Raw genomic sequence first — 13,275 nt, 5'->3', positions numbered from 1 at the left:
TGCAGCCATGGGAGAGAAGCCTGCCTGGGGAGGAGCGGGGGGATGTAATGCCTCAATTGCCCTTGCCTCAGAAAAAGTAAAGAATTGAATTTGCAGCTGGATGGCAGTTGCAGCATCCTTTGCATGGGCGGAGTGGAAAATGGCTTTAAGCCATATTTCTGCTTCTCTTCAGTTCAAACCTAGGAGGAGTAAAACCAGGCCCTGGTATAACCTGGCACAGACTCAGTCCTGCTCAGAGTTATCCCCCGCTGCTGGCAGAGACGGGCAAAGCTCCCTGCAGCAGCCCTGCACCGCTCCTGTGTGGAGAACTGGGGTGCAGACTGAGGTGAAAGGGGAAGAGAAATGAAACAGAGCAGCAGATCATGCCAGGAGGAACTCTGTCCGTATTCTATTTATAAAGCAGCCAGGTTGGGGGCCAAAGATTGAGATGCTTATGTGGTAATGGAATAGATTCTACAAATGCAGTTTAAAAGGGATGTGAGGATGCAAGCAATTGATTTGTTTCACTATTTTGAATTTCAGCTTTATATTCAAGTGTAAAAGTTTATATGCACAAATGCAAGAATATGCAGCCTGAAAGTGAAAAAATACATGTGGATTTTCATATTAATCTGGAAGAGGTTAAAGGGTTATTGCTGGAAGAATCACTGGGGGAAGTGATGTTTTTGAAGCAAAAAGATGCAGGCTGTGTCTGTCTATGATCAAGGATTGTGTTAAGGCAAGCAGAGAAACATCAGGAAAATAAATAAGGCACAGAACTGCATGCAAGAAAACAGCAAACAGAACCATAAATTTGGGGTCCAAGGTAAGACAAGGGTAATGAGGTGGGGAGCTACTGGGAATAAAATGCATGTGTGCATGGATGTGGTCAAAACTCTGAAAAGGATTTCTAGAAGAGAGGAAGAAATCATTATGTTTTTATATTTGGCATTTTGAATAGACTGGGAGGAGGAAAAAAAAGACAGATACTGGGTGGTAGGTCGAAGAGCTGATGACTATGAAGTTAAATTGCTTTGATTCAGTTCCCCAACGTAATGTGGAAAAGACCCTAATAATGAAACTCTAGATGTCCAACCAGGGTGGTTCCTGTGGGGATGAGCTCCCCACTGCTCCATACCTTCATGACAGTTAATGAGTAGGGGGCAGGTGGTCAGAGATGGGATGCAGTGAGCTGGGCAGGGAACTTGTCAAGTCATATTCACCACAGTGCTGCAGGGACAGAGCCTGAGGAGAAGGACTGGGACTGACTTTGGTGTAGAGGCACTTGCCAAAGCCCTCCAGGCTGCTGAGCCCTCAGAGCGGCCCTGCCTGGGCATGAGCAAGGGACAAGGGGGGCTGCTGCCAGGCACTCCCGCTCAGTGCCCAGGGGTTGCATCAGGGAACAGCATGACTGTGGAGCTGGCATAACCAAAATGTCAAGTGTGATTGGTTTTAAATAACAATTTTGGCTGGTTTGGTTTTTTGGCCTGTGTTTCACAGGACTACACAAGCTCAGTTGCCTTTCCCAGTTGATAGTTAATGACATGGGGGTGGGAGGGAAGTGAATCACTGAGGCTACAGGAAAATTTATTTACAGGAGAGAGCAATAATGCCATACAAAACCAATATTTTGTTCTGTCACTTAATAGCTCATCAGCCATAAGGCAGCAGCTTGGGATCGCTGTAGACTGAGAGCAATGACCTGTCTATACCTGAGTTATTTCAAGATTAAAAATGGCTTCATGATACTTGTGCGAGAGTCATAGAAAGTCCTACAGAGATGAATGGTAGCTGGATCAAGGCCAAAACCATCACATGCCTCTTTGTAGAAGTTGCATAAACAGAGGACGAGTAGATCATTTCCCGCTCTCTTCTGCTCTTGTTTAAGATCTTTCTTGTCATAGATAATTATAAATCAAAAATAATGAACTTCCCCTTTAATGCATTTGAAGCTTTGGCATGAAGTGCTGTAAACAAGTTCTGAGGTCTAGTGTGTGGGAGCGCTAAACCTAGTTGTTAATAAATAAATAAAATGATCAAAAACTGAGGGAGCAGTTTAGGGCTGGTGTTGTTTTATGCTAGTGTGTATATCCATAAATAGCATTAACGCGAGACTCCTGTGACTGATCTTGTGTTCACTGAAGAGATGCAATCTGTGCAAAATAAATAGAACAGAAAGGAACCAGTTTATTGTGCTGCCTGCCTGGACCTATCGGTCCTCCCCCAGACCTCAGCAATTCCCGTGCTCCTGGAGTGCACAAGGAGGATAATACTTCAATTCATGCCGCCTCCTGGTTTTCACTTTCAGTTCAGCAATTTGGCTCAAGTGAGGTAACGCAGGGATCGGTCCTTTTTAGACTATGGTCCTTTGAGTTGACTAGTTCTGCTCTTATTGTATTTTTAAGTTTTCCTACAAAGCTCATCATGACACTGAAAATTGAAAAGAACTATCTAGGGTTAAATCAAGTGCTAGCAGCGTGTTTAGCCTTGCGTATTTAAATTACAGTAGAGAGGCATTTCTTTGTTCATGTGTTTTTCTAAATAAATCTCTTCTGTGAGTCCAACTAATGCAAGGCTATACAAAGCCTTGTTTTTCCTCTGGGGCTATAGGCTCCTTATTTTATATCTACTCTATTATTTCTCCTTGGTTACCCCTTTTATCTACGTATTCTGACAGTCACTATTCCACAGACAGCGATGCTCTTTGCATGTATCCCTATAGCGTTGTCATCCAAACACTAGATGAAGCAGCTTCAGAAAGATTTCCACTTTACTATCTCAACAAGTCCTATTCTTCCTCTTTGCTGTTTTTGAATAAAGCATTAAACCCTTTGACAGGTCCAGCTATATAGTGGCTGAAAGAAACTAGACTTCCTAAATCAGCCTGCTCCTGAAAGTTGCTGTCTGACTTCTTCTGCATTAACTTGGTGTACAAACACCATACAGCCTAGCAGTTAAGTATTTTCCCCAGGGAAAATGCTTTTATTTGAGGGGGAAAAAACATTGTTTCTTTGTTGTCTTAACTGCCCCTTTTTTTTGCTACAAAATACCCTTAGGATTTATTTTAAAATCATGTAATACTTGGGAAAGTTAAATGCTGCTGTTGAACAACCAGGGCCAACCTTGCAGTCCTTATTTGAGAGAAGTCCTGTTTAAGTTTGGGGAAAACTGTCAAAATACAGAATAAGTTTAACTTCCAGTGCTTAAGGAAGGGTCTCCTTGTATCATTTGGACTGGTCTGCATGCCTAGTATCAAGTAAGACTGAAGAGGTCTGGCTGAAGATCATACCACTCTCGCATGCTGCAGAAGCCAAAGCCATGTGTTCCTGTGGAAGAAGCTTAGGCTGTGGTTGATGTTCCCCTGGGAAGAGTTTTCTGCTGGCTGTGGTGCCGACCAGCACAGCTCCATCCCCTGGGGCGATCGCCTTTACAGCTGATCCCACCAGCGCAGCAAGCTGTCTCACAGCCCCACAGACTGCAGCGAGCCCCCGGGGTGATGAGCAGATAAGTAGGGTCAGCAGTGCTCCCCCAAAAGCGTTGGGCACCTCTTTTCTGGGGAGAGCGCACTTGGCTTGTCACCAACCTGAGGCAAACCCTGGGGAGCAAAGCAGCCAAGCCAGTCTGTCCTGGGGAAAGAGCATTTCCCCCTCCTGCCCCCATGCTGCAGGCACTGCGGCCGAGCCCAGCTACCCCCAAACCCTGGGCCCCTCCTTTCAGCCGTGTGAATTACAGCTCCGTGTGGAATACGCACTGCAATAAAAAGCTACTTCTGCAGTTGCAGGTTGGGATTCCCTCCTGGGGGTGGCAGTCAGAGTATCATTTTGAACCAGAACTGGGTGCGTCTAAGGCAGAGCAAAGCGGGTGCCTTATGCCAAGGTAGGGCTGGGAGAGTCCCCAGCGGTGTGACTGGAACCCAAAGTGCTCCTGTACTGATAGCTGGGGGGGCTACACAAACCTCCAGCCACTTGCTGCAAAGGAGTCACTTTGGTTTGTTGCAGTACTGTGCCCACATATATGTACATATCCGGGAAATCTGAACAAGGGCTTTTTGATAAAATGATTCCATCCTGTGCATAACTCACTTGTTTGAGCGCTTACTGGATGTTTCCCTGCAGCAAGTGCTGCTTGCTCTACTCTGCCAGCAAAACGTAAAGCAGGATGAGCATGCAGGTACTTCAGTCCAGAAAGGGTGTATGTTTATTCTTCATAGCTACAATCTGATTCCAGTAAACTGAATAATGAAAGTTACAGCTAACCTGTGGCAAATGGTAACCTCGGAGGTCTGAGGCAGATAAATTATTGCTCCCATTACATCTGCTGCCTGAATGCGTTTGCTACAGAGGTTGGAGAGACCCCGTGAAGATTTTTTCCAGGTATTATTTGGGCCTGTTGTAAAAGAAAAAATTTTCCACCATAAAGCCCAGCTAGCATCCTTGAGAGTAGAAAGCCAATGAAACTGAACTACTATGTTTATTTAAAAAAAGAGGGGAGAGTGGGGATGTGCCGTGGGTGGCACTGAATCTGCTAGAATTACTTGAATAAGGAATTAATAAAACTGCTGCTTCTGTTGGGGAAACCTGCTAGTTTTGATGCCTTGTCATACAAATCCCAATGGCAGCAGCATGATGTATGCCATTTGCTCCTTATTTCAGGTTGTAAAATAGAACAGAAGTCTGATTACAACAAGTAAATCCCAAGTACATTAATGAAACCTGTCAAATCTGGTAAACATCAGAGATTATAAGGCAAATCTTCAACTTCTACTCCATGTGTGGGCATTATACAAGTGTATAGATCTCTTCAGCTGGTGAAGAAAATAGAAATTGAGATAATGCTGCCTTCTTGGTGTTGACGGTAGCGTATACATTTATTAGGTATTACTTTGCAAAATTAAATCTGTAAGTTCATACTCATGCTTGATTTTAGGTTTCTGTGTTGGTATTTTTAGCAGTAATATCTGTGTGGGTAATTTTTTGTAGGCTTGCTTTCCTCTATTTTAAAGAGAGTAAGTCTCAAACATTAGCTTCTCCTGTGAATTGAAGTGAGAATAAATAAAATTTGAGTTGACTGGGGGCAAGGAGGAAAGTTAAACTAACATGTTTCACTCAACTTCTGAACTTAATGTTAGTATTCTATATGGAAAAATACTTATGTTTCAAAACTATCTTCCAAAATATGTCGAGAAGTTCCTTTTCAGTAATTTTTAAAGTTTTTGCAGAAGTTAAAAAGCGCTGAAATGTCTATATTTAGAAGTGTTTGGTTTTGAGAATAATCGTTCTTTTTATTGAAGAGCAGCCAGTCAAAAGATGTCATGATCCTTGTATTGAGAGAGCTAATTTTGATTTTTTTAAAAAAAGATGAATAACAGCTAGGTGTATTTATGTTCCCCTTCTATTTGAAAGTTATAGCACATATAACCTCTTCAAAAAATGCGGGAAGGGAAGAAACCTCATCTTTATGCTCAAATCCTCCTAGTGTGCATCCAATGGCTTGCTGTGTCTTTCAGGTGCCCAAATTAGCAATTTTTATTTCTCCAGTTGCCGGAACCAATCTGACAATTCTCAAACTACAGTTTTGTGTTGTTGATATAGAAATAACCGTTGAAAATCTGGTAATAAAGAAAGGCAATTTAATATACAAATAAAAACCTGTAGGAGAGTGCAAATCGGGCTGTAATAATGCACCACTTAAATAATCCCCAACCTGTGAGCGTGTTGGTGCGACTGTGGCCCTCGTACCAGTGCGCTGCCGCTGCTCGGGGGGCCTGGGTGTGGGAATGAGGTGCAGTTTGCTCCCAGAGCTGTGCTGTGTTTATAGCCTCTCTTCTCCTGAGTGTTATTTCAGGTATGCTTTTAGCCTTCGTTAGCAGAGGAAGATGACTTCCCATAGAGCGGATGATAGCGATAGCACTTGCGTACACATAAAATACCCTGTGCCTATGACCGTTTACACGATTGCGTGAGCCAGCTGACCCTGGCTGTGTTTTGCATCATGGAGGGGGTGACGATGCTGCCTTTCCCCTGCTATGCACCCCTCTCCAATATCTGCTTGTGTGCTTGGGAGTGTTGTGTAGCAGCAGGGAAGCACCCCCAGCCCTCAGCATGTGGGATTCCACCCAAAACCAGGCCAGGGGGAACTGATCCAGCATAAAACCAGGCCTGAAGCAACCATGTGCTGGAAAGGCACAGCAGCCTGCAGGAGGGCAGCTGGTGTTGCCCTTTGCTGTCGTGTCAAACCATGCAGCTACTATTTTCTGTTCACCAATATTCACATAAAGTATGACTTAAGCCCTTAAAACTGAAGCACAGAGTTAGTGCTTGGGATGCGCTTCCGTGTATGTTGGTAATAATGATGGTGCAGGATTTGTCCTTTGCCTATCCCTGATCTCATGTCCCCTTCCAGCCTCCTCTTAGTGCGTGTTGGAGGAGCCCCTGGTCCGTGGGGCAGCATGCGGAGGCACGGTGATGCCAGCGGGGCAGAGCAAGGCACGAGTGAGCACCTGGGGATGGGGCAGTAACTCTGCGTTACTCCCTAAGGTGTCAAAATAGGTCCTGGGGCTCTGTAGTCAAATCCTCTTTTGTACTCCCTGGAGAACTAGACAAGCATTGCCCCAAAATACAGATTTTTAAGAGCCTCTACTTGTACCAGAGACTAGTTTCTTGCTGATGCGATGCTTAGGTGAGAGGGAGGGAACTGGTTTTTGCCTGGCCATTGCTATGATGCTTTCATATTGAGGTTGTTTGAACATTAAAAGCATTATATAGAATCAAGACTGATGAGCTTTCTGGATACCCCTGGGCCATTCTGATCCCCTCTAATGAAACTGTCTGTTGCAAACATGGCTGAAAGTAATCCTCTGCTTTATTAATCTTCTCTAAATCTCTATCTATGAATATATCTTTTTTCTTTTCTTTTTTCCTTTTCCCTTATAACCACTGAAAATTATTTTAGCAGGTTATCGATTTGGAGACTCCAATTTTGGTGCTTAACAGGAAAAACCTGAGAAGTGATTGATCATTAAAGATTGCTACAGTCACCCAAGGAGAAATTGTGGGGGGTTCACCAGTTTCACCGGAGCCAGGATTTGACTATTGGTAAGGACAATTTGGAATATCCAAGCAAAAATACAATGAAATATAAAGCAGCTTTTATTTTTGCTTAGGTAAAATTAATTTCAAAGCACTTCTGTAATTTGGAAAGGCTAGCATGCTAGCCTTTAGGCTTTGCCTGAATTTTAGCTAGCTAATGAGTTACATATCAACAGACCATATATCTCTTTGTACATCTTCTAAGGCCTGAGTAATCCTGGTATTGACAACAAATAATTAGCACCCATTGACTTGAATGGATTAGCAGGGCTATGGGAAAAAGAACCTGTAGACACTAAGACCTGCTATAAACCTTTATTAGAAAAGGTTCTTTAAAATCTCAAATTCTTATATTCAGCTGAGCAATATTATGACTTTGAAATATTTAAATAACAAAATAATTTGAAACAGCTATTTGATAAAACAGTTGCGCACGCCGCAGTTCCATATGCAGAAAGTAAACAAAAGTTGAGGTTTTTCTAGCCTTCCGTCAGCATTGCAAAACCATTTACTCTTTTTTATCTCATAGATCAATATTTCTCTATGCATCCATGAGTTACGACTATCTAGAAACTAAAACCAACACTTTTTTTGCTGAGGTTAAAGTAAGGGTTATATGCTTGACAAGTGCATTACTATTAAGGTATTAATTGCTGGTAAAGCCAGTAACCTTATGTTTGTAACTTTACAGAGGAGTTATTTCTATTCTGTTGAAAAATTCTGAGATAGTTATTTTTGGCATATGTAGGAGAGATGCTGGTTCTTAATTACCCTTCTTATCCACTTATTTCTCAAACAGTTTCTCCTTTGGCTTTTCTGCCTTCTGTAGGACAAAAAGTGTTCACACTGTAAATTAAATGTTGAATTGTCTTGAGCAGTGCTGGGTAACTACTGAAGCACTTGAAAATGGAAGAGGAGGTAACAGTTCCTTAGGGATCATCACATTTGCTGAACATTTTAGAAAAACACATAGTGCAAGTGACTTTCTATTTGTGTGCTTTTTCTCAGTTTCTACTGAGGGATAATAACTTGAGTTACCAGTTGGTGGTAGATGTTGCAAGATGATGGGGAGATGGGTCGGCTCAGCTCAGGCTGGTGATGAGGATATTGCAGCAGATACATAAATACTGTGTAGTGTACGGCAATATTTAAAAAATTATTAAAAATCTGCCAGCATCTTATCTGCTGCCTGGTTGTCCTGCTCTTTGTTTTGTGGGTGAGAGGACTTGACTGTGTGCATCACTTAGGGAAAACTGAGGTGCATCAATAGAAGGTGTAAAGGTAATATTTGTAAACTGGAATATTATGATGTTTAGGCTGTACTAATACAGGAATAAAATGGTCTAAATCCCCTGTAATTCAATCCACCTACAAGATTAAAATGTTGAGCTAAACTGTGTGTAAAAGGAAATGACCAGGAACTGATAAGAAACGTAAAACAAGAGTGTGAGGGGCACACATGTAAGCAGGGGAGGGAAATACCAAACGGGGTGAGGGAGGAGAGGGGCCAAGGTAGGGACCATGCTGGAGCTGTGCCCGCAAGCCTGGTGGCCACAGAAAGACCCGGCTGTAACCTGAGTGAGTGGCTGTGGCAAATGCAGAAGTCGATGTAAAACATGAAGATCAAAGCAAGAGACCAGAGGGGCTAAGCGGGGCAGTGCAGAGCCGGGGTGAGGCATTGGATGAATGAGTGATCCCCTCCATAGTTCAAGACTAGCATTTCTGTGATCCCTTCCATAGGTCAAGACTAGTGTTTCTACTTGGAGGGGAAGAATAAGTGATGTAAAAACACTTAGGGAAAATGGAAATGGTAAAAATTGTATTTGTCTAGTACTAAGGGAACCTATTAGAAATATCCGTAACTTGTGCTGAAATGCAAATTATTTGGCAAGTGGTCTGTTTCACATGGGGAGGATAAGATTTGATGAAATTCTATCTTTTTCAATAATAACTCAGCAACTGTGGGACTCGTATTTTTAAAAAGCAGCTGATCCAGATAATTTGTATCCAAAATTGTCGAAGAAAGTGTCCGAACCATTTTCTTGTATTTTGCAATGCTTAGAAAGTTCCAGTAGAGGAAAAGCAATTTCCTGGCATGCCAGGTCTTGGAGACTGTAAATGGCATAACCTGGATAATTATAAAGCTCTCACCTAGACATTAGTTCTGGGCAAAATTGATTTTAAAGCTTGATGTAGAAATAGATTAATCATGAACTCTGGAATAAGAATTAATGCTTATTAATGTGAGTTTACAGAATATGCATTCCCTCAAGCTAAACTTAAGTCTCTTTTTCAAGTGAAACGAAATCTCTGAGAAACTTGTTTGAAACTGTACAGCATTTTATCTAACAGAAGGACCATCTGGGATTAATGTTAATCCCAAAGAACCACCAAAACACGTGCATGACACTGCCCCTTCTCCAGCGCTGGAGCAGACTGAGTTACTGCGTTATCCTATTGTAGGAGCGTAGCTAGGGCAGGGTGCAGGATCATCAGCGTGTCAGAACTGGCTTGTGCTGTATAATGCCATTTTTTGGGGGGGTCTATAAATTTCAAAAGTAAATATATAATAAAATAAAATTTTAAAAAAGGTGAGGACTCCAATTCTTCTTTGTCCTAGCTGTGCTTCAATGCCCTTCATGGAGAAGGTGGTGGCTCCTGGGTGCGGAGCTGCATGGCCTTGAAGCAAGGTAGGGCAGAAGCCACCACCTGGGCACTGATGTTGCAAACTGCTGGGTTTCTGTAGACTGCCCTCCAACCACGCAGCCCGTAATGGTCTCAAAATACATCTTTTTATCTTGTACTGTTAAAGAAAACAGTCTCTGTTCTGGGCATCTTCAGGTTACTGCTTTGCAAACTGTAGGACGTCCGAGCAGAACATCTTCATTGGTTGGAAAGAAGTTGCTAACAAAGCTGCTACTGGAAAATATCCACTTTAATTTTTTTAAGTTTTCTATAGTTCAGTCTTTCACTTTTTTCCCCTTATGCTACATTATTTTAAATCAATATTCCAGAGAATGAATTCACTGTCAGGAACTTGTGGAAGTGTTTAAAAAAAAAAAGTGAAAGATGAACTTAAAACATTTTTTTTGAAGTTAAAAATCATCCAAGCAGGGAAAATTAATTTACTGTCACTCATTAAATCCAATATTTTCAATAAATTTTTTTGGAACAATGAAGAAATCTTTTACTCTTTGAGGAAATGACTAGTCATATTCAGTAATGAATGTATATGGTTAGCTGTAAACATTTTTTCCTTCTGTATTTTTACACATCCTCAATTACTCACAGAGCTGAACCCTCCTCTGTATCTGCCAGCTGTTAGTGACGCTTAGCTGCCATCTGAGAGGCTTGGGGTGTTTGTTTGCTCTCTTTAACCAAGCTATACAGATAATATTAGTGAAATATTTGCAGGCAGAACAAAATTGATCATATTAAACATGTATTGAGTGGGAAGAAATTGTATGCTTAACTAGAAGATGAGGGTAGGTAGGATATGATAGGGTAGGATATAAGATACAGTGGAATGTGAATTTAATATTTAAAATAATGCCGGGAAGCTTTGCAGAGACAAGGATCCACTTCTATGTGTTACATGTTTAAACTACGCCCAGGAGAGACAGGCCACCTAAAAATCAATGGATGTGATTATAATATTTATATTCCCACCTTGAAGTATCTCAGGAGTCTGATTTTTTTTCAGTGTAGTTTAAGGTGACCAGGCATATCTAGAAGTCAATGTCTTTCAGATATTCCAAGCTTAATATTCAGAAACAGAAGCAGCAGAAATCTCACTGCATCTGAAAACCTTGATCAAGTAGTTAGGCATAACACATTCTTTGCTAAACTTGTGCTTGGGGTGAGTACTGAATTGTAAAAATTTTCAATCTCTCTTTTTAAAAAAAAAAAAAGTTTTAAAGTTTAATATTGTTCAACTAGGTGGTTGTTAGAGAACAGCCCTGGGCAGGGAGGTGGGTTAAATGGTGAGAGCTAGCCCAGGGCACCCATCTGTGGAGATAACGAACTGAAAGGCAATCTCAAAATATTATTTTTCACTTCTACAATGCCTTTAATTTGAAAACCAAAAAGCATGCTACAAAGACCATGCCCTTGCTGGGCTGCAGTTTTTTCCATTGAATCCTTTGAGAGGCTTTTCAGCTGCTCTGTCTGTCCTCAGAGCTGGTCTGTCAGTCCTAGTCTGGTGCCTCCCCAGCAGAAGGTCCTGTGCAAATCAGTGCACTGTTACCAGAAAGCAAATTGAAAAAAACACCATTGCATAGGCACAAGCTTCACATCCACCAAACCAGGGTAGTCCACAATTCTGGATGCTGTTTATATTTTTTAAAAAAGAAACCACAAAATATACAAAGAAACCCACCAAGTGGTTCTGCATGATACACAACTGAAGAACTAGACTGAAACATGGACTATTTTGAGAACTCTTGGCAGGGGGAAAGAGGCTTCTCTTAATTTGTGATGAATATCATTGCAGAAGGAATTTAAATCAGCCCCTAATCTCACTATGGTGCTTTTCCTTTTTTCCTTCTCTTTTTTTTCTTCCCCTTGGTGTTGATGTTTCTGTTCTGAAGACTGTATGTAGCAGGACACAACAAAAGCATTTGCTTCTCTGGCCTTTTGAGAGGAATTATATTTAAATCCAGTTCGTCCAATATCTGGGGGATCATTATCTTGCGTGCTGCTTCCCTTTAACCAGTTCTTTGCTGTTCTGACTTCATGATTCACCATCGCTGTGTATACATGGGGAAAAAAAAAAGGAAAAAAAAAAAAAACACACCATGCTGTTGGATTAGGTGTTTTTAAATAATATGCAAGAGTATCTCTGGATCCATGAAAGGTGTTAATCGGAAAATAAATGTGTCAGCCATGCAATGCATGGAATGCCCTATCTGTGGTGCTGGATGCTGGCAGCCTGGGCTGCTCTGATTTCTGTGCTGGTTAGTGGCTGCCCAGGGCACCCTGTCTTCTGCTCCCAGGGGAGGACTGAGTAATCAAAATGCCCTCTTTCCACAGGTGAGGGTCTTTTTTTTTTTTTTTTACAGATGGAATTTTTGTATTAAAACTGGGCTCGTAACAGGTGAATTTTCTTTGTCCCACTGGTTTCTGCCTAGCTAGCTTGCTCCCTAGCACTTTCTTAATGTTTGGTTCATGCCAACATTAAAAATGGGACATTTTTTATCAGCTGGTTAAATTTCAGTCAGCATCAACAGCAGGGGTTTAAACCACCCCTGAAGTTAAAAGGGCCACTCATAATATTTCACATGGTTTTTCTTGAAGTACGTTGCCCAACTGGGGCACAGCCTGGGAAAGGAATATTTCTGTACCAACCTATTCCCAACCCAGAACATCTCTCCATAAGAAAGTGTCACCCATTTTTGGACAGAAAGACTAGGAGGGTGTCCAGCAATGCCTGAGGAAAATCAACCCCCCCCCTCAGGAGCTGGGGGGGGGATTGCTTCATCATATTGGGCAGCCTACAAAGACCTATGCTGTGAGGGGGACAAGCTGGGCTGCTTCTTTGCAGGGGGAGTAAAGGTCCCGGAGAAGAGGTTGGTCTTGCACCCACCCACTCACGCACCATAGAAGCATCAGCCCTTGCCTGCTGCCCCTGCTCCCTCCTGCGTGCACGAGGCGGGAACCCCAGCCCCAGTGAGTCGGGAAGATTTTGTGGTTTTCTGCTTGGCCACAATCAGGATTTTAGCACTAGGTTTCAAAGGTAAGATATATTATTTTAAATAGATATTTAAAAAAAACCCAAAATGTATATACATTTTTTTTTTAACTTAGCTTAGGTGGAAGGCAGATGATCTCCACCTACAAAGGAACCTGGGCTGTCACGTCTTGCCTCTTGCACACAAATCTGCAGCCTTGATGCTCATGAATGCAAATTTTTGCCATAATAATAGCTTTGTTTCATTTTACTGCATAGTCTTCCACTTTTCTTGCTCAAAAGAGCTGCTGAAAATATCTATTTATCTGTATGTAGTTCTCTCTCTGACATTATTTGTTTGACTAAGTTTGGCCAGGAAAAGCAGCAGATCTTGGTCTGATAAGGTCCAACTGCAGAAATAAATGGGAACCATTTTTTTCTTCTTTACTAGGAAATCCCACCCCTTCAGATTTTTTTTTTGACTTGGAAATGAGGCATGTTTCAAAATTTCATGTAAAATGAAATTTGAAAAAGTAGTTT

General features: G+C 41.8%; 1 protein-coding gene across 3 annotated transcripts in view; it reads right to left on the bottom strand.

Annotated features, from left to right (window-relative positions):
- Positions 1–10,968: 10,968 nt before the first annotated feature.
- Positions 10,969–13,275, bottom strand: part of TMEM154 (transmembrane protein 154) — an 18,674-nt gene continuing 16,367 nt past the window's right edge. For all 3 annotated transcript variants that reach the window (XM_035890412.1, XM_035890413.1, XM_035890414.1), the window contains one exon: positions 10,969–11,815. Coding sequence is in view for 1 of the 3 variants with exons in the window: in XM_035890413.1 (XP_035746306.1) it covers positions 11,800–11,815 (16 nt within the window). In the remaining 2 variants the exon portion in view is untranslated. The remainder of the gene's footprint in view (positions 11,816–13,275) is intronic.

This window comes from Egretta garzetta, unplaced genomic scaffold (assembly GCF_000687185.1).
Source record: "Egretta garzetta isolate BGI_Z169 unplaced genomic scaffold, ASM68718v1 scaffold32, whole genome shotgun sequence".
Lineage (NCBI taxonomy): Eukaryota > Metazoa > Chordata > Aves > Pelecaniformes > Ardeidae > Egretta > Egretta garzetta.
This window is presented reverse-complemented; position numbering and strand designations above follow the sequence as displayed.